Source organism: Chinchilla lanigera, unplaced genomic scaffold, assembly GCF_000276665.1.
Source record: "Chinchilla lanigera isolate Chin_1 unplaced genomic scaffold, ChiLan1.0 scaffold00018, whole genome shotgun sequence".
Classification (NCBI taxonomy): Eukaryota; Metazoa; Chordata; class Mammalia; order Rodentia; family Chinchillidae; genus Chinchilla; species Chinchilla lanigera.
Genome location: NW_004955419.1, coordinates 4,379,689 through 4,401,059, shown reverse-complemented (window position 1 = coordinate 4,401,059; position 21,371 = coordinate 4,379,689). Strand labels below are relative to the sequence as shown.

At 40.7% G+C, this 21,371-nt stretch overlaps 1 protein-coding gene and 2 long non-coding RNA genes across 4 annotated transcripts in view; 1 reads left to right on the top strand and 2 right to left on the bottom strand.

Moving 5' to 3' along the window:
- The window catches only part of Dennd1a (DENN/MADD domain containing 1A), a 484,908-nt gene that overhangs the window by 203,943 nt on the left and 259,594 nt on the right, over positions 1-21,371 (bottom strand). For both annotated transcript variants that reach the window (XM_013513192.1, XM_005382503.2), the window contains one exon: positions 20,931-21,031. In XM_013513192.1, the coding sequence (XP_013368646.1) occupies positions 20,931-21,031 (101 nt within the window). The remainder of the gene's footprint in view (positions 1-20,930; positions 21,032-21,371) is intronic.
- On the bottom strand, positions 139-5,679 carry LOC106148299. The gene is made up of 3 exons (XR_001233600.1): positions 5,623-5,679; positions 4,980-5,023; positions 139-193 (listed from the first exon to the last, which is right to left on the bottom strand). It is a non-coding gene; the product is annotated as an uncharacterized LOC106148299 (long non-coding RNA).
- LOC102026115 lies at positions 5,692-12,359 on the top strand. The gene is made up of 3 exons (XR_001233599.1): positions 5,692-5,942; positions 7,314-7,483; positions 12,274-12,359. It is a non-coding gene; the product is annotated as an uncharacterized LOC102026115 (long non-coding RNA).

The following is a 21,371-nucleotide window of genomic DNA, read 5'->3' as shown; positions in this document are numbered from 1 at the left end:
ACCCCAGTGGCACATACGCCATGTGATGACACAATTCATACAGCCTCTGCTAACTTCTTGACTCACAGACCAACAGGTTCCCAAGTCAGTGACTAACCAAGAGGATGAGAATCCAACTCCAGCAGTTTTAAAGCCTGGGCACTTTGGGTTTGACCGATGCTTCTTTTGTTTTCATGACCACTTATGACATTACCTATCAATGATAAATGTGCTAGTCGTTATATGAAGACCTTTAAATTCACCTTTGCTAATCCATATAACAACCTTTCAAGGTAGGTGTAACTTTTATTTTACAGAGAAGGAAATAGACTAGAGAGGTTAAATTACTTATCTAAAGGCATAAAACCAAGTAAGTGGTAAATCTGGGCTTTCACTCTACAGTGTATGCATTTTTTCCTTGGTGTCACGCTGAGTCTGAGACATGAAATCAACAATTCTAAGGCCCTCCTTCCACGCCATGTCTTTCCTTGCGGGGGAGGGAGGGAAGTCATGGAATAGGAAAAAAATGGAAATAACCGGCAACTTTTCCATTTGTCTCTCCAATACATGGTATATCCTATGAAATGTACAGAGGGTATTTTTCATGAACTTAGGAAAGACACACACTCAGACTGGGGCAACCAGATATTTTTCCTCTGGACCAGGTGGGGTTGTCCAAATAAATGCACAAGGATGTCTCTTTGGGAACTCGGTCAGGGAAACAACGAGAACTGAGTAATGAGGCAGGAGAAGTTTGTTTGTAATGCAATGTAGTACCAAAGAAGGCAATGGCCATGTAAAGAAGATTTTAAACATCAGATGTACATTTTACAATTGCACAAACATTTAAAAATAAGAAAGGACACAATTTCCTCATTACCATTCAATAAATAAAATTCCTCAAGCAAAATCTTTCCCCAGAATATAAAATGTTCTCTTTTCCACAGATCTCAGCAGTTATAGATTTCAAGAGCCTATGAAACAGACTTACTATTAGCAGCACAGTTTGGGAACTATTCTTCTAAAAGACTTGCACTTTTGGTATTTGATAACAGCCAAAGAAAGAACTACACATATAACTGCAGTGAAAGTGGAATTATCCTTTCTTTTCTTCTCCTTTCTCTCTTTTTTAAGGTATCTGCTAGCCATGTTCAGCTCTTTGCTTCTGGGGTATAAGAAATACCCTATAGTATTTTTTCCCCTTAAACTGTAAACCAGTTTAGCTGCCAGCTACACAAATGCTTCAACTTCCAAGTGTGCCTGGCTTTGCTGTCCAAGCTTTTTCCAATGTACACTGAAATGAATGTGTTTCTAATTAAGTAGCTTCAGGGACACGACAGCTTCAATGTCAAAAATACAAAGTCTGAACCCCGGCAGGAAGTCTTAAGACTGCAAATGTCTCATCTAGTGGAACCTTGCCTAATGTAATGAAAGGAAGCAGTAAGAGCACAGAATTCCAGAAAAAAATGGCCACTTATTAATGTATCCAGGAGCACAGCCTAACACATAGGAGGGAGAAAAGCTCAGATTGGTAATATTTGATTAAATTGCATCAACTTTTCCAGCTCTTACATTTAATCATGCATTAACTAGTGACCATCAGTTTTAATTAGAATTTTAGACCTGAAATTCCAATAAATAAGCTGACATATGGAAAAAGACATTCAAACCACTGTGAGAAAAAGGTAAAAGTAATACCCATGGCCAAAGCCCTTTGTACAACCTAACCATAGGCTCCTATATGAAAAAGAAATATCTTCTAGAATTTTAAATATGCAGGTTTTAATGCCATGCCCTTTTGTCCTGCAACAAAAATCAACAATACCCTCAAGAAAAAAAAGGGGGCGCCTTACAGAATTGGCTGCAAATATAAGAAGGGACAAAGTAGAACTCATTCTTTGGGCATCTTTAGGTAGGCAGTTTTTTTTAAACCCAATAATTTTTCAAAGAGTAATTATGGCCTATCATAGAAATGTAGTTTCTTAGCCAAGTATTGTTAGGACTGCAACAGCTCTGTATTTAGAAAATATTTAAAACACATTTATTCTAAAATCATAGCAGCTCCATGTTTTGTATGAATGCAAATTTGGACAAATACCTTTTATATTATCATCATTTGCTTACAAAGCCTCTAAAACTTCCCAGAGTTGAAAGCATTTTTGTTCTGAAAATACATAATTACAAATTCTAAGAGGGGGGAGGGAGAGGAAAGAAAAAGAAACCAACAGCCTCCTTAACATCTCAGTGTGGCAAGCATGCGACTGCGTAATTCTAGGTATGTTCTGAAAACAATTTATATTCTTAATATACCCCAATAATTACTGTAGCTACTGATTCTTTTTCTTGGAAACCTCTCCTGTTTTATTTTCCTTTTTATTATAAAAAGACAATTTGGGGGGCAATGTACTTAAGATTATATCACCTTAACACAACCACTTTTATTTTTGCATTATTCTTGTCTAACATTGGCCCATACTAAGAACCAATTCTATATCTTTGAAAGAAACTATACACATTTTATTGTTTTCGTATCATCCCCCATTAACATTTTCCATTTTTCTCTACATCCTTTGTGATTATCATTTTAAAGACTGCACAATATTGCAGCAAGTTTGGATGTACAATTTATTGAACTCTATTCTGACAGTAAGTCTCTTCCAACTTTTCTCTAAGTACCACTGTAATGACAGTGAACAGCTTCATGTATGAATTCCCAGACACTGAATTACTAAGTCAAAGGACAGGACAGTTTTTGTTTTTGTTTTACTTAGGTTTTGGGTTTTTAAAAATGTCTTTTGTTATATGCTGGGGCCAAGTGTTTCCCAAAAGGGAAGTGCCTGTCCAGTTGAGAGCTTTCACAACTGTGCCAGGGACTGGAGCAAACCCGTGAGGTGCCTTAGCACAGAAGCAGCACCTGGTAGCACTTGGTAAGTTGACCGTCAAGTTCCAGTAGGTTCTCTCCAAGCCCCTGGCAAGGGTGGCACCATCAGATCCACTCTCTTTTCTCTCAGAGAATGGGTGCTTGCTCCAGTCATGGTTGTGAAAGATTCCTGACAAACCACTGATGAGGATGGTCAAAACCCCCTGCTGGAGAGATGTGTGACATGCATCATTTCTATTCGCGGGTTTCTAACCCGTAAGCCAACTCTCTTGTCACCTATACATTCCCTGAGTTCAGCAGAGTCACAGGTCATTTTCTTGCAAAGGGTATCTTTCCTCTTTATTTTAATGTATTACGAAAGAAACAATGATTTGTTGCTTTCTGACCACTCAGAATGACAAATTTTAGAAATGTTTTTTCTCTCTCGGGGATACATTAAAAAGAAAATATGGCAAAATAATCTGGATATGCTACTCCTAAAAACTTCACATTAATAGACTGACTCATTGGAATAATTTTCTGATACAGATCATCAACGTCCACACTTTTCTAAAGGTGAATCAGTAACAAAACAATGAAAATTCATCTACCAGAACACTATCTTCCTCTTTTAGGTTTTAGAAAGAAGTTGTCTGTTGCTCTTTCAGAAACTATGAATGCAAATACACTTGCTTTACTAAAAGCAAATGTGTACCCAGCTTCTCTGCTTGGTGCCTTTCAGCATTCATAGTGACTTTACATTTCAATGCTGAATCATAGTGCATTTTTGAAAACATTTTAAACGGCAATTAAATACAACTCAGGCAGAACCAACAACACACATAATTAAATTAAAGCAGTAATAATACTAACAGCTATGACCAAATTCACGCATAAGCCGACCATGACAACTGTGTCATAACCGCTGTGTGGCTAACAGCAATTGCAGGATGCCATTGTATATCTCTGAATAGCAGAATACTTCCTCCAAGGCCTTGGTAGTAGGAAGTATTGCAATATCTGACTATCTCAGTGACATCTTGGGAGAGTCAAGGAAAAGGCTTGAAAAGGTTCCTCGCAAAGGAAAGGGTTTCTTTTGCTGGTATCAAGGTAGTGACAAGATAATGACATTTATCTGACAGCCATCTTTATTTTGAATCCAAACAGGCAAAAGAAACTAATATTACTCAGTGACTCAATCACTTTTATGCATTTGACACCTAATTTTAGAATTGACTTTGCAAAGTAGTGGTATTATCCACATTTTCAGGTGAGGAAACAGTCCCAGAAAAGTGAAGTAACTTGCCCAAGGTCACACAGCTAGCCAGTGGAGAAGCAAAAGAATGGGAGAAAAGCAAGAACTTCAAACTCAGGGCTGCTGGTTTATGAGCTTAGTTTGCCTATGATGCCACATGGCACATAATCAGTAGGAAGCCAAAAGGAAGAGTGCTGGCGTCCTAGAGGGGCCCTTCAGTGAACCCTGGTTTGTCCTCCAGAGTTGTGATACACAGTACTTCTCATATAGGTTAGGTCCTACAGCCTGAGCTCACTGCTAGCAAGGAACAGGCATGAATATGGCTCCTGCAGATGTATTAATGGTTTTGTAGTCCCTGTTCATTACCACTGCACTTCCACCATTTGTTTAATTCCTTTCCCCCAGATAACTAGAGTCCTCTTAATTATGTTCCCCTGAGGTGAGCTGCTACTAATTGGAAATGAGTCAGGTGAAATAAAAGAACACTGGCTGCTCAAATACATAAAACACAGCTTCCTAAGACAAAAGGGAAGGGGAGAGGAGAGAGTAGGTGGGGAGCAGGGCGCACCTCCAGGTAAACAAGCTCTCTCTGACCTTAGGGAGGAACACGGTGGGGAATGGCCCAGGAATTTGGAAAGTTTACCTTTTGTTTTCTGTTCCTTCATGTAAAAGGACAGTTAACATTACTGTTTACACTTGGCAGTGCCCACTTTACTAGGGTGCACCACCTTCTTACCCAAGCACCCTTCACAGGAAAAGGGGACTCCTCGAGTCGTTCCTCAGTTCACTATATTTAAAGGCAAGAAAAACTGAAAGAGACCTTATTTCCTTGAGTTTTCTTCTTTCTTGTTTTTGAAAAGAAACAAAAGTTTAAACATAGCTTACCTTACAGTTTTAAATTTTGCTCTAAATAACCAGGCCTGGTTTTGCTAGAGAGGTTAAAAGACAAAAGAATGGGAGAAAGAATAAGAACAAAGACCACCCAACACATCTTGTTGGAGAACACAAATCAACAGAGCTCAGCCCTCACTGACAGCAACTGATATATGTCCTTCAGGCTAACACGGCGGCCAGTGTGCCTAGGCGGCCACCAGCAGACCACTGCTGACTGCATATGTGCCAGGAGCCGGTGCGAGGCGGAGGCCTGACAGGCATGTTCTCACTGGGACCTTGTGGCAACGCTATGAGATAGATGCTGCTGGGTCCACCATTTCAGAGATGGAGAAACTACAGATTGGGGCACTACTCATCCCAGGTCACACGGTGAGACCAGAAAGCAGGTCCCCCGTACTGAGGTAAAACAAGCCATTCTTCTCCCACAAGACCAGTGCCTGCATAGCCTGGGAAGGAGGCATGGGCAGAGGGAGATCAGGACTTCTCCAGCCTGCTTCTTGGAGGTCCACAGGTGGCCTGGCCAAGTCCCAAGACTCTCTACAATATGTCTGAGCACCCTCTCCACTGTCTGGGTTCAAACTGTTCCGACTTCTCAGTCACATAGTATCCTGTCCCACTATGCTTTACGACCTACTGGGCCCTTGTTGCCTATTTCCGATTGTCCCGGCGGTTGCTCACACTTCCCTTCGAGGCTTTGGTCTGAGTCACCATAGGGCATAAAGCACATTCTAATTAGAATGGTTATTCTTAATTGTCAGTCACAGAGCAGAGTTCTAGTTGCTATCTCCCAGAGCCTACCATGGTGCTCTGAACAGAGCAGGGAGAATAAAGACAGTGATGCTGCTTCATGCTGAGCACATACCACATACCAAGACTTGTGTGGAGCCTCTATTACCTTATCTCTTTCCTCCTCAAATAATCCAATGGATACCATTCATTTTATAATCAATCAAAGTAAGTATGTATCAGGCAGCACTCTGGGCCGGGGATGAGATAAGGTATTCTTAGAAATGTGCCACAATCAGCCCGCTAGCACTGATTCCAGCCCACATCCTTCTCTCTTTATTGCTTTTATTTGATAGTGACTTCTCTTAACCAATATGCTACATTTAACAAGAAGAGCTTATTTAATAATTATACTAAAAATAAAATAGCAAGTATATTTGTGTCTAAAATAAGACTGTTTTACTAGCTGGACTTGACTGATGCACTTTTTTGTTCTAAATGGGATACAGTATAAAGCAATTTGTATGAAACTGTTCAGTTAAGTTACAAAAGTAGGAAAGATCTAGGGAAAAAGGTCTGGGATAGTTAATAGCTGTGTTTCATGCTGTGACCCCCAACTTCCATGGCCATAGGATGGGTTCTAAGCACTCTGGCTGCCAACATAAAGACAGAACCAAGTCATAAGGTGACTTCTGGTGTCTACACACACACACATACACACACACACACACACACACACACACACACAAACCCCAAAAACAACAGAGTGAGCTTTCAAATCCACAGGTTCTACATCTAAGGATTCAACCAATTGTAGATCAAAAATATTCTAAACACAAATCTCCAGAAAGTTCAAAAGAGCAAAATGTGAATTTGCTCCATATTAAACACTGGCCTGAATCCATGTGAATGAAGTGATTTGCAGCACGCCCTACTGTGGCCTCCACAGATCCTCCGTGTCTCTCCAGCACTCACAGTTTCACCAATGTGTGCCTGGTACCTTGCACACCTTGCACACCTTGTTCATGTGCTATGTACATAGTCAGGCCAGAGATCTATTACTTTTTCTTGTTGTTATTCCTTAAACAATGCTAAGTAACAACTATTTACACAGCCTTGACTCTGTATGAGGTATTATAAGTAATCTAGAGCTGATTTAAAGAATAGGGGAGGACATGTACAGAGACACATAAATGCAAACACTACACTATATTATATAGGAGATTATGGATCTGTGGATTTTGGTATCTGGGAATTCTGAGCTGAAGGAGATACTATTTACTCAGGAGCTTGAATTTTAAAAAGGGTCCTAGGGAGGGGAAAGAGAAAACCACCACCTGATGGTGCATTTACTATATGCTCAGTATTATCTATATGGTGGTCCATCAGTCACCAAATATTACCACGGATCAGGCATCATACTGGGCTGGGGAGAAAGGAAAGTGGAATAAGTTTGGTCTCTGCCTATCTAGAGCTTACAGCTAACAACAGATTAAATAAGCAAAATATTGTATGTGCACAAACTGCTGCAAAGAGACTCAAAGGTGCTGTGGGGTACACAACTGGGAAGCCTAAGGCGACTGCGTTTTATCTTTGCAGCAACCTTGAAAGGCTGATCTCCATAACTTACAGAAAAAGCTATGGCTCAAAGAAGTTAAGTGACTTGATAAAGGTCACAGAAGGTGCAAGGCAGAGAATACAGCTTAAAATCACAACTTGGAGGAACACCATGAGTTAAACAAGCATCTCTTCCCTGGTTTCCAACCCAGGTAACCTCATTCATAAGCAATCACAGTGATCAGGAAAACCAGGAACAATTCTAGATTTGGGGAGGAGGCAGAGACTGCCTCGTTTCCATTTTCGGTGTCTGCAGCCAGAGTACAAGCATCCCAGTGGTGGAGGTGGGCTCAGTGCCAGCTGGTCCTTCACACTGGGGCAACTGGAGATGGTTTCCTAATGCAAAACACATGTACATCATGGTGCTGATGAGCGAATGGGGAAGAGAGAAGTGACGAGGCCCTTCAGAGACTGGCTCTGCAGCTTTGTGGGGTAACTTACAGGGGCAGAGGGAGTACAGATATTTTCTAGAGCTCTAAGCCACTAGACTCAACTGAAACGAACAGGAGTTACAAAGATAACATCTGGATGAAAACCTGGAAAAGTCAACGTCAAAGCCTGGACTTGTCCACCCTTGTGCACCTTCTCAGTCTACTGGAAGAAACATCAGGAATGGTTCCATGGCTGATACCATGGCGGTAGGAGAAGTTAATCACTGAGGAAGGGTCAGGAGTAGGGCTCTCTGTTGCTACAGAGAATTCAATGAGAATCATTATGGCTAGAGCCTGCCGCAAAAAAGGAAGTCTCTGGTTATGAGTCACCAGCAGCCCATGAGGTCCTCACAGATTGCAATAATAAATGAGGTATAACACACATGAGAAGAAAACAAAGAAGAGGTTTATGGAGAAATAGTGTTTAAAAAAATCAATGCAACAGTATAACAGGAAAACCTTTTTTCTTTTTCTAGGACTAAGATACCTCTTTTTTTAAGATGTGCAGCATCCCCACACCTTGTTAGCCTAGCTACCCAGTGTTTCCAATGTTTAAGGGAAAGACAGACCCATAATTTTTTTCAAATGGTAGACCCACATTTATGGAGAGAGATTCAAAGCCTAGCATCATGTTGGAGCTTCATGTATTTTCCTTGGTGCCAAACACTGAGAGAAGAACACTTATTCCAAGCCCTGCCATGAGGTGACTTGTTCCACGCTGAGCTGTTCCGGGGCCCTGATGTTCCATGGTCTGTGACGTCTGCCTTGTTATGACCTGTAGCTCCCAGAAACAGCTAGAATATCTTTGCTGTAGGGACACTAAACCGTGTCCCTCAGAAGTTCCAGGTCAGGGAGTAGGAATTACATACAGAATGTGTTATGAGAATGGAAAGCCAGGCTGGGCTTGGAAGGGTAAGCCCAAGTCTGAGCCAGCTACATCAGTAACTGGGGTTGGGGAGGCAAGCTGTTGCTCCTTATCACATGAGGAAAGGTTTGGGAAGCTAAGACTGACAGAGCAGGTCAAGAAGCTCAGATACAGCAGCAAGGAGGTAGGAACTACTAGGTTGGAGGCGCTGAAGTTAGGAGAGCACCTCAAAGGGTGAGTGGGGCTAGCCAGTCAGCACCCAACCTGGAGAGGGTCATTTCCATGTTAAGGAGACGCTGTCTTCTCTAACTGTGTGCTATGATTTGAAGATGCTTGTGCCCACAGAGCTCACACTGAGGTTTAGAGGTGGGGTCTACTGGGAGTGTTAGGATGGTGAGAGTGGAACCCTCATGTATAAATTAATGCTATCTCTTGGGAGTGAGTTCTTGCTCTCACAAGACTGGATTAGTTACCTCGAGAGCAGGTTAACATAAGGCAACATTTGCCGGTCACGCTTTCTCGTTTGCTATGTGACCGGTTTTGGGAACACAACGGCTTGCCATTCAGCTTTCCCACTTTCTAGCACAAGGTGCTCACCAGAGGCCAAGCAGATAACAGTGCCTTACTCTTGCACTTCTGGAATTGTGAGTTAAAATAAATGTCTTTCCTCTATAAATTGCCCAGTCTCAGTAATTCCTGATTTTTTAATTTTTTTTTTAATTTTAAAGAGAAAACAATAAAACAAAATTCCAAAACAATAGAAGGGTTAACAATGGTTAATACATTGCATAATCTTATCTTTAAATTAGTTACTCAGAGTACAAGATATAGGCATTTAATTGTCCAAACAATATTAGCACAAACCTTTCTTTTCAATGAACTGAGAGAAATTAGTAGTATAGTGATCTTAACTACCTTGTGTGTATAAACATATTTATATATATATATATATATATATATATATATATAGAGAGAGAGAGAGAGAGAGAGAGAGAGAGAGAGAGAACACTTTTCCCTTCCTTCTTTTCTCCTTTCCCCCATCTGAGTTTCTCTTTCCTTTTGAACAGTTTCTTCCCATTTCCCCATATCTATTTTATATTCTGGATCTTAATTTCTCTTTCAGTTTCTCACACTAGGGAGGCAATACGATGTTTGCATATGTGCATCTGACTTATTTTACTTAATAGCATGGTCTCGAGTTGCATCCATTTACCTACAAAGGTCTCCAGTTTATCCTTTTTTATGGCTGGGCAGTACTCCATGGTCTAAAAAGACTACATCTTTTTTATCCATTCCTTGGTTGATGGGCATTTGGGTTGTTTCTAAGACCTAGCTATTACAAATTGTGCTACTATAAACATGGGTGCACATATATTGCTATGGTAAGATGTTTTTAATTCTTTGGGAAAGATACCCAGAAGGGGAAGACCTGGGTCAAATGGGACCTCTAATCCTAGTTTTTTGAGGAACCTCCACCCTTGATTTCCATGGTGGATGCCCTAGTCTACACTCCTACCAACAGTGGAGAAGCGTTCCATTTTCCTCCCAGCCCCATCAGCATTTGTTAGGTTGATTTATTGATGAAAGCCATTCTCTCCGGGGTGAGACAGAATCTCAGTGTTGTTTTAATTTGCATCTCTCAAATGATAGTGATGTTGAACATTTTTTGATATATTTATTTGCTGTTTGTATTTCTTCATCTGAGAAGCGTGGATTCATCTCAGAAGGCGTTCCTGTTTTGCAAGAGAAAAAGGAATAAGACACCTTGCACATCTCAGTAATATCTGGGGGATGCTGCTGCTGAGGCCGGATGAGAGCTGTTCTGCTATATTCCTGGTATCTGCAGCTTCTGGAGCACTGTGCAGGGCCGGAGTAAACATTAGACGCCAACCACTTATGTACACTACTCACTTTTGTACACCATTTGCTTTCTGCTGTATATAATTTTTGAAAGGTTAAACATTTTTTATGATAAGGATATGTACAACAATAAACCTAATGGTTCAGGAATGAGTGGTGATATTATGCTAGTGAGTCTAAATATCTCACATATTAGACATATTATTAGATAAGACAGTTGGAATACACTAAAAACCACTGCATTTTAAAAGGATGAGTGTTGTGATACGTGAATTATATTTCAAAAAAATCAATGGAAAAAAGACCATTTTCCTGTAGAGTTTAAATTCTTACAGCATTTGTAGCATAGACAATGCACAGAACCTAGTCTGTTCTCTTTCTTACTTCTATCCAGCAGTTTACTCAGAAATTGCCCAAAGCTTTCTCTAAAGCCTCCTGACACAGTGCTGAGTACTGCTAAGGCAAATGAAAGTCCATCTCAACACAGCGCTCAGTAGCTATCATCATCTAAGAAGCTTTTAGTTGCTTTCTTTTTTTTTTTTTTTTTTTTTGTTTTTTCTCCGGTACCGGGAACCGAACTCACGACCTTGCGCTTGTCAGGCAGGCGCTTTTGCCACTGAGCTAAACCCCCAGCCCCTTTAGTTGCTTTCTTGCTACCAGGCTTTTCATAGACAATAATAATTTTAACTGTATTCCTAGCAATAATTTTGCAGATAAGGAAACTGAGGCTCTGAGAGGTTATGTGACTCACCAAGTCACATATTCAGCAGGACAAGAGCCAGTATTTGAAACCAGAAGTTTGACTTCCATGTCTGAACTCTTTCCCATCACTTGCCCTTTCTGTTCAAACTTCAGCCAAACTGTTAAGGATTTACTTAGCAATCTATAATTTCCCTTTGCTTAACCAACACACACATTTGTATTTGTGTATGTGTGTGTGTGTGTGTGTGTGTGTGTGTGTGTGTGTGTGTGTGTACTTCCTGGCCATCAGGCCCACTAGTGATCCAGCTTCTTGTCTTTTGTCTGAAACTGAAATCCTGATCCTCATTCCCTCACAACGCCCCCAGGTGAACTCCTGTCACAATGGTACCAACTCTGGAGCAATGGAACACTCTTAGACCCCTGCTTCATAGCCAAAAAAACCCTTCCCAAAACACAAAATAGCGGTTTTCCCAATCTTGCCTGGATGCTGGAGTTCTGTTGTCTCATTTTTCTATGCCTGGTGCCAGGAACATAATACATACGCGTAACTACTTGCTTCAACATGGAAAAGACATATAGCTTTGTGTGCCTGTTGTAATTCAATCTTTAAGAAAACCTACATAGGCCAGGATTGGGTAGGTAGAATTTTAGCCACACCTGTCCATCTAATCCTCTTCCATCCAACCTGGGTATTGTGAATGTCAACTAGATTTACACACACACACATACTCTCTCTCTCTCTCTCTCTCTCTCTCTCTCTCTCTCGCCCCCGCCACCCAAATATATATAGTCATGAATAAAATAAAGGTAGAATCTACTATTTTTGGAGCACCTGATTTGTGTCAACAGTAAATTCTATTTACCTTAGAAGAGAATTCAAAGGTAGTAAATGGGAAAGCCATGTCAAAGCCAGGTTTTCCTTTTCTACCAAATCGCATTTTCATTTGATTTCTGTCTCCGTCACCAACAATATTAAAAATTCCATTTAATTTAGCACTGATTTATTACCTATGCAAATTTTTCTGATATTGAAGACAGTGATTAGAACCACTCCAGCTTTGACTAACTGGATGTCTCTTCACAGCTGTGTCCAGTCTGATGCCCCATCACCTTACACGGACTGTGTGCTCTGTCGTCAGATGTATTTCAAATTTGGGGCTGAAAATCCTAAATGGAGTACATAATGCAGCGTGTGAGGGTTGGTTCAGAGCCCTACATGGAGCACAGCCAGCCTAGAACTTATATCTCACAGAGTCTGAGCAATCTCATGCTGAGAGGAAGAACAGCTTCTACAATGCCAAGAAAGAATGCATTTTACAAACTCAAATCAAAATCTACGTCTTAATTTTATGTATCCTATTTAACTTTTTGGTTCAATCCTGGTAACAAAAAGCATCAGGAGTTAGCTACTAACCTGACTTTTGACCTGGTTGGCCGTTAGGGGAACACATGAACTTGTGATCTGCTTTGAAAATATTTTTCAACACAAATATTGTATCCTAAATATACAACTTGGGAACTAATTTGTGGTACTTCTTTAGATTTACTTCTGAAGGAGGAAAGAGAAAAAAGAATTTACATGGGCAATACCATATGGCTTCCACTGGATCCTTTTATTAGCAAAATTTAATTAGCATGGTACCTGGTACATCATAAATATTCTATAAATATTTGTTGAGAGAATGTATAATTAATGAATGACAACATACATCTATAATAAGTAAGACATTAAGAAGACTTATGGAGAACTTTTTTCAGAAAATGTTGGCATGGGTATAACTCTAATATTCTAGAGGATATTACTAAGAAAAGCTTTAACATCAGGTGTCGTTGGATTCCAAGCCCAAGGTCCATTATTTCTTAGCTGTGTGACAGTGGATAAATCACTAAACCTCTCTGAGCTTCACTTTCCTAACATATACTACAAGGAAACTGTTAATTTACTTTAAAGCTTGATCTGGCAGATTTGTGATAATGTTTATAGAGAACTTCCCCCTGCCCCACAGTAACCCATTGATGGTGATTGTTACTATGAAATGAAATGTTGATGCTCATCAGCAAGTTAATTCTTTTGTCCCAGAAATGGAAAAGCTTTCCCAGCACTGGTCAAGGTCAGAAATGCTGTCAGCTAAGGTAGGGAACATTCTCGTTTTCACTTTCAAAGTCAAGGGAATGGCACAGATCTAAAGTAGAAAGGAACCAGCAGCACATGTTTTTAAATATTCATAAGGGCTGGAAATGTCTTACTCCTTTCGTTTTCTCTGCCATCTGCTTTTGTTTCTTTTCTTTTCATTCTTATGCCACAGCTGCAAATGAAAACAACCATACAATAACTCAAGTTAAATAAAAAAAAATCAAAATAAAAACAATCTGAGGGGTAAAAAGAGATGAATTATGAAGTCTTCCCTGAGCTCACAAAGCAGCAGAAGCAAGAATAACATTTGATGTGAGTTAAACCTTCTCAAAACCCAAACTCATAACCCAATTTTCTAGTAATAATGGTTAAGGGCAATCACCACGAACTAAGTTGTGCCTTGGTACTACTTGATGACTCATATACCATTGATCTTGCAGCCACTTCTTAAAGTAGGTAAATTAGACCCATTTTACAGAAAAAGACACTGAAATTCAGAGAGGTGAAGCAGATTTTTGACAGTCACACAACTGCTAAGAGATGGAAATTGAGATTTGAATGCACGTTTGTCTGAATCCAAACCCAACCACTTTCCACTTTTACCAGGCTCTCCCAAAGTGGGAAGGGACAGGAGAAAATTAATTTGGGAAATATTTAAGGCCAGCCATTTGTACCAAACTTGATTTATTCAGATAATTAAAAACTGTGATTATAGCTCTAATTAAAGCTAACTCAGATAATTGGTTGTTGTATTTGTGAATGTGCAATTAGAGTCTTCCACATAATTGCAGGGTTTTCGGCATCATACTTTCCATTTATTAACCGCATGCAAACTGAAGCTCTGCTGCACTGTCCCCTGGTCTATCTAAGGCTGTAATATAGTTTCTGGGGTCCCTGGGTCCAAGAACCATGACCTATGATAACAACAGCAGTGGCTGTGCTCGGCCCCATTTAACATGTCTTTGTCCAGAGGTCAATGAACACCTCATCTTCAAGTGCAAGGTGAAAAGCTCTTGTGGCCTACACTGTTGTCCTGAAAACTCCTAGCAGCATGTACCTGAAGAAAAACTGGCAGCAGTGGTCCTCATGTGTTAATTACACTTGTGAAGTCTATTATGCATAGAAAGGGCACCTGCTGGCAGTGAAAATGACTAGAATCCGCCCTTCCTGTGCAGTGAGTAAATTGAGAGTTCATTTCTACAGGAGATAATAGTTTTCAGATTCCATTTTGTGCGTCCCCTGCATGGGGATGTACTTAACATTTAAATCATCGGCAGAGGAACAAACCTCCCTCAAATTTACATGTTTCAGGATCCTAGCACTTTACTTAAAATGCTAGTTTTCCCTGCTGCTTCTTACTACCAAGGATTACACTTAATGGTGGTGAAAGTCACTGAGCACAGTAGAAGGAAGTTATTAGCATTGACTCAAATTGCATGATATTTGTAGTTTCTGACCAGAGCGGTGGCAGCAGGCTCAAGGTGATCAAATTAAGCCTTGATTGGAGGACTTGGTTTTTTCTTCTTTCTCTTGGGGTCTATCATTTCATCATTCTTACAGTTTACAATTAACAAAGAGACAGCGATCCTCACTGGCCTGGAATCATCCTTTGGTCAGAGGTTAAAAAGTGTTTTGGAAAAAGAGCCTAAGAGAGGGACTGCTTTTATACAAACGCAGAAACTTTCAAGACGAAACCTCATCACAGAACCCACTCAGCCACCAATGCAAGTCTGAACTGTGCATCTCTGGAATGGAAGTTTGGGGAGACAAGGGCTCCTTCCAGCACCTTCCTTGCCAAGTCTTTCCATTGAAGTTGTACCTGCTGACATCACTGCCCTCGGTTAGACTGGGGACCCAGTTCTCCTGGTGAAAAAGAGGATCTACATCAACATTGCTAGGAAAGTGTAAAATAACTAATACATCCTTTAAGCAAGTAAAATGGGAAAGATGGTGGCTGGAAAGAACAACTGGCTAGAATGAAAACTAATTTTTCGAAAGAAAGCTTTCAAAATTATAAAGACCTTGTTTGTTTTTTGCAGCAATATACGATGATTAAATAAAAAGCCTGCTAGAATCTGCTCTTCCCCATCACATCACTATTAAATATTTTGGTGTATTTCTTTTCAGATTGCTGCCTCTCTATATGTATACATACAGGTACATCTAGTTTTTGTGTCATGTATAGTCATAATTCTTGTTTTTTATAAGGATGGAACAGACAATACAGTATCTGTATTGAGGCAAATTACTGAACCTCTTTGGCCCCTGGTTTACTGATCTGTGAAATGGAACTAACAGCAAATGTCTTGGTTACTTTTCTCTCATTGCTGGGACAAAATACTTTATGCCCAAAATTAAGGAAGGAAAGGTTTATTTCGCTTACAGTTTGTGGAGTTTTCAGTCCATACTTGGCAGGTTACAAGGCAGAGTGGCACATGGCAGAGGGCTACAGCTCATGGTGGCAGAACACAGCCAAAGCAACAACCCAAAAGGGAGGAATAGGGGAGGAATGGCCATAAGCAGCCTCTTCCTCTTCCTTACATATGCAAACTATCCACCCCAGGGCGGGTGTAGCTCTCACACCCATAATCAATCAAACTCTAAAAGCCTGCCCCATGACCGCATGAGGCTTTGGGGGGACACCCAGACACAAACCATAACAGCAAGTAAGCAAAGGTCTAGTTTGAGGAATGGGCCATCAGAGCACATTTGCAGGGAGAGGAGGGAAGGTAGGGGAATTTAATGATACCAGGAAGACCAGAATTTGTAAAGCATCCCAGACCATCCTCAGGGGAGGGAACCCTGGCCCAGGTGAGGTCATTGGTTTTGGAAAGATGGTTCTTCCTTTCTCATGGATCGTAGGAAAGGAGGAGGAGAGAAGGCATAGGAACAGGCCCTAGACAGGGGAGAAAACAGTGGTGGCAATACAAGCAGAACAAGGAGAAGCCCAGGCTGGAGCCTGATGCATGGCAGGTGTGAGGATTTGGGGCCAACTGCAGAGCAGCAGAACACATGAGGACAGGTGAAACCACTTTCCACTGGATCTTCTATGCAATGGCTTCCCGCCTTTCTCTAGCAGAATCTGCCAGTATTTCCAGATAGAAAGATGCCAGAGGGCTGAGTGACAGTGGCAAAGTCAGGGCAGCCAAATCCTATAAAGAATTGGTAGCGAACCCTGAATAGCTCCCCTCTCATGCATCTTAGCAGTTTAGGTGTACAGGATATGTCTGTGTACCTTTCTTGTACACCCAACTGTTTGAGCCCCTCTTGATGGAAACTCATTCTCATGTTTGTCCACATTTAGCACAATGCCTGAGACATGGCATGCATTAGTAAATATCTGCTGCACTGAAAAAGGCCCAGAGTAAGCAGGAAGACAACAAAACCCAAAGAGGGTTAGTAAAGGGGCAGAACAGAGAGGAAGCAACAAGGAGGTGAGGGAAAAGGAAAGAGGTGGTAAAGACAGATAGAACGGGTATTGGGAGGACAGGGAACAGGTGCAGGAGCTGAGGAAAGAAGTCAATCAGAGGGGAAAACGCAAAGGCCAGAGATATGGAATCAAGGGAGTTTTAAATGAGTAAATGACACCAAGTGTGTTACCCTGCTGAGTAGCTGATAGTACTTTTCAGTCTATCAAGTGCTTTTGCATATAAAATTGTTTTGAAACAATATAAGAAGTTCTAGCATTTTTATCCTGCTATCGATAAGGGCCAAGATTCAGAAAAGCTACCTACTTTAAGCTATAGCACTGGGAGGTAAAGTAAGACAAGGGCTCAGCTCTTCTCAGCTCCATCCATGTGTGCACTATTTCTCGGCCTCTCTGAGGGAGAGAAAGAACCTGTGGACAGGCCAGTGTGAGCTCCATAGGATAGGGGAGGCCAATGGTGTGGCCTGTGAAGTCACTGAGGACAGCAGGAAGAGATGGACAGGAGATCTAGACAAGTAAGTAGTGAAGACCTGGGGACAAGGCGATGACACTGATGGGGTGGTCAAGAAGGCTCCCAGGCACTGTGCTGGAAGTCAAAGGACAGAGTAGAGCTTGCACCAAGCCATGGCAGGGGACAGGAGTCTGATGACCTTTACTTTAACCTGGGAGCAGAAGGGGCAGCTACTACTGAAGAGAGTTCAGTACTCCATGGAGTTCCCAGTGGAGGGGAGAAGATAGAGAATGTGGATGGGTTGGGGCTCCAGAGGGATCTTGAATTTTAAAAACATTCCCTAAAGAGGAAATACAACTATCTAATGGTGAACAAACTGAATTTATTATGAGGGATTTACATTCTCATCCTTTCCATCTGCAAAAACTGGAATTCTTCTTACCTGCTCCAAAAAGGGAGGAAAAATAAAACCGAGACTAGCAGTACCTAGAAGGCATTGACTGAAAATAATTTCCAAAATAAGCCAAGATATAAAAAGACACAGTGAACAAAATGTGTAGCCCAGCCATGTGATAAATCAAGAAGAAATTTTAAATGAGCCAAGATAAGCCAGGTGTGGTGGCTTACACCTCTGATTTGAAAACTCTGGGAGACTGAAGCAGAAGAGTCAAAAGTTCAATTCCAGCCTGGTCAACTTCATGACTTAGCAAGAGCCTGTCTCAAAATAAAGTATATCTCATTTCTCTTTCTCTTTTTTTTTTTTTTCCCGGTACTGGAAATCGAACTCACAACCTTGTGCTTGCTGGGCAGGTGCTGTGCTGTTGAGCTAAATCCCCAGCCCCCTCAAAATAAAGTATAAACTAAGGGCTGGAGATGTATCTCATTGTGAAGGCCCTGGGTTCAATCACTACTGCAAAACAAAAAACAACAACAACAAAAAAACCAAGAGCTAGGATTATATCTTCCACATGGTAGGAAACATACAGCCCCTTTATCTCATAAGTCGTAAAAGAAAGGCATGGAAGACCAATCTTAGTAAGAAAGGAATATGATAAAAATATGAGCCAATTCATCTGTGTTATTCTCAAGGGAGGGCTCTGATTTTTATCTACCGGCCATGAGCGAAATCTTTGTTATACATGTGGTTCCTCGGGAGGAGGGTGAGCCAAATACTTTCAAATTAGGGGAACACTAAACAAAATAACAACAGTATTCCTCCCAGAACTAGAAAAAATAATACTAAAATTCAAGTGGAACAAGGAGAGACCCAGAAGAGGAAAAGCAATCTTGGATAACAAAAGCAAAGCAGGAAGTGTCACAATCTCAGACTTGAAATTACATTACAAAGCTACAGTGCTAAAAAACCAGCATGGCACAAGCACAGAAACAGACATGTGAACCAATGGAACAGAATAAGAGGATGAAGAATGGACTCCAGGCACATTCAGCTATCTGATCTTTGACAAAGGGGCTAAAAACATACACAGCAGGGAAAGACAGATTCTTTAACAAATGGTGCTAGGAAAACTGGCTATCCATATGCAGAAGATTGAACCTAGACTGGTAACCCTCATCTGTATTAGACTAAATCAAAGTGGACCAAAGATCTAAATGTTAAAACAGAAAGACAATCTGTTGGAAGGGAAAATAGGTAAAACTCTTGAAGACATAGGTGTAGGCAGGGCTTTCAGAACAGAATCCCAGTTGCAAAAGAAATATCATCAAGAATCAACAAATGGAATTATATCAAATTAAAAAGCTTCTGCACGTCAAAGGAAACAACCAACACAGTAAAGAGACAACCTACAGAATGGGAAAAAAATATTTTCCCATTATTCCTTGGAGAGAGGACTAGCATCTAGATATAAAAAAAATTAGGCCTCCCTCTAAATAAAAGACCCAATCAAAAAATCAACAACTGGAATGAATAAACTTCTCAGAAGTAGTAGTACAAATGGCCAAAAAGTACATGAAAAAAATGTTCAACGCTGCTGGCCATTAGAGAAATACAAATTAAAACAACACTGAGATGCCATTCTGCTCCAGAAAGAATGGCCATCAAGAAATCGAATAATAAGAAATGCTAGCAAGGTTACAGGAGAAAAAGGATCCCTTTATATTGTTGATGGGACTGTAAACTAGTACAATCACTACGAAAGTCAGTATGGAGATTCCTCAAAAACTGAAAATAAAAAAATTCCATTTGATCCAGCTGAATAGCATATTATAATGATAATATAATATATAATGATACATATATATCCATGTTTGTAGCAACATAACTCATAATAGCTAAGTATTGGAAGTAGCCTATATTTCCATCAACAGATGAGTACACAAAATAGAGTACTACTCTGCCATAAAGAAGGAAAGACCTGAGTCATTTGTAGGAAAAGGGCTGCACCTTGAAACTGTAATGTTAAGTCAAATATATCAGACACATAAGCTTAAATATTGCATGGTTTCTCTTATATGAAAAACCCAAAATATAAATGAAAGGGCAAAAGAGAAAAATAATAGGAAACAGGGAGATAGATCTTTTGTAAAAGGGAAGGGGACCCAGAGAGGACAGAAAGGGAAAAGAAGGGAGGGAAAGGGGATGAAAAGCAAATTAAGATGTGTTATGTACATGCACCAACTCCCCAGGATGAGTGGGGTCATGATGTACTACAAACATTTACTAAACAAAACAAAACAAACCAAACCAGGGGGAAAGTAGAATGCCTTTAAGCTCTGAGGATAATATGGCTATGTGGATGAATCTCCACAGTGAGAGGGTTGCAAAACAGCAAAAATTATGAATGGTCTGGACTCAAGTCATTCTGAACCAATGGCACATGTCCTGAATCATTTGTCTTTAAGTGATAGGGTTCTTTTGTCCAGAAGCTCTCAATTTCTGGCAAGCAGTGAATGCCTTTCCCTACATATGAATTGTGTTCCATCATCAACATCTGCTTATAAGAGTTGTTTGGAGATAATGTCTTTTTATCACATTATATTAGAGAAAAGATTCATCATAAGAAAACGGATCCAAATTGACCACACAGATTTTTGACATCATCTACTGAAGACAGGAGGAGGAGGATGCTACAGCAGAAACACTAACTACCCACCTCTGTGCCCCAGCTTTTCTACATATCTGATGTCCTTCATCTGTTATCTCCTTTCACTGATATATAATTACGTACTGCACAACTTCGTCTTGCAGATGACGAAACAAAGCCTGAGGCCAAGTGACTTGCCCAGGTCAACTCCAAAGCTTCCTCCCTTCTACTAAAATATGTTTCACTCAGCAGTGACATTCTCATCAAAAAGCTTCACAGGATTTTGAAGTCTGGCTTTTGCTCCCAGATGGCAGCTGAGAGCAAGTCTGATGCGACATGCAAGGGCATGGCTCAAACTTGAAGACCTTAGGGATCTTGAACATTCCTGTCACCAGTTTCCAATTTGTCTTCGGGGCAAAAAAGCACACAACTTCTTGGTGCTTTGGTTTCTCCAAGCTGAGAAATGGGAAAAGGATTACCTATTCTCTTGAACTCTTCAGAATGTCATGAGACATGAAAGCTGCTTAGAAAGAAAAGGGCTACGTAATCAGGTGCTCCCAAATCTGAGTCAGTGTAGACTATTTTAATTTAGAGTCCTCACTGGCATTAACAAGTTATGGATCTATCCTGCCCAGCCCATTCCTGGAAGCAGGAAAGCGGAGGGCAGGGTGCACCGCAGTCTTACCAGCAGTAGTCCAGCAGATGTGGGGGCAGCACGGGGATGTACACATGCTGCCAGTACATGGGGTAGAGCATCGCGGCCGAGCCGTGGATGCAGGCAGTCAACTGCAACAGAAGCAAAGCAGAAATTCAGAAAAATCAAGAGACTAAGCACTGTCCCTGCCTTGCAGCAATAAAATCAAATATGTACACATCAACATACTTAAAATTACAGGATGAAAAATCTGAAGAAATAACCCTAAGTTAATTTGATCATCCTAAAGCAAACTTTGTTAATTTTCAAAATATTTCTCTTCTGATTATAAATGGTAATGCAGGGCTGGGGGTATACTAGTGGCAGAGCTCTGGTCTACTGTGTGTGAGGCCCTGGGTTCCAACTGTAGTACTACAAAAGAAAAGAAAAGACAGCCAACGCACATTTAGAATAGAGTAACACATTCAGAAA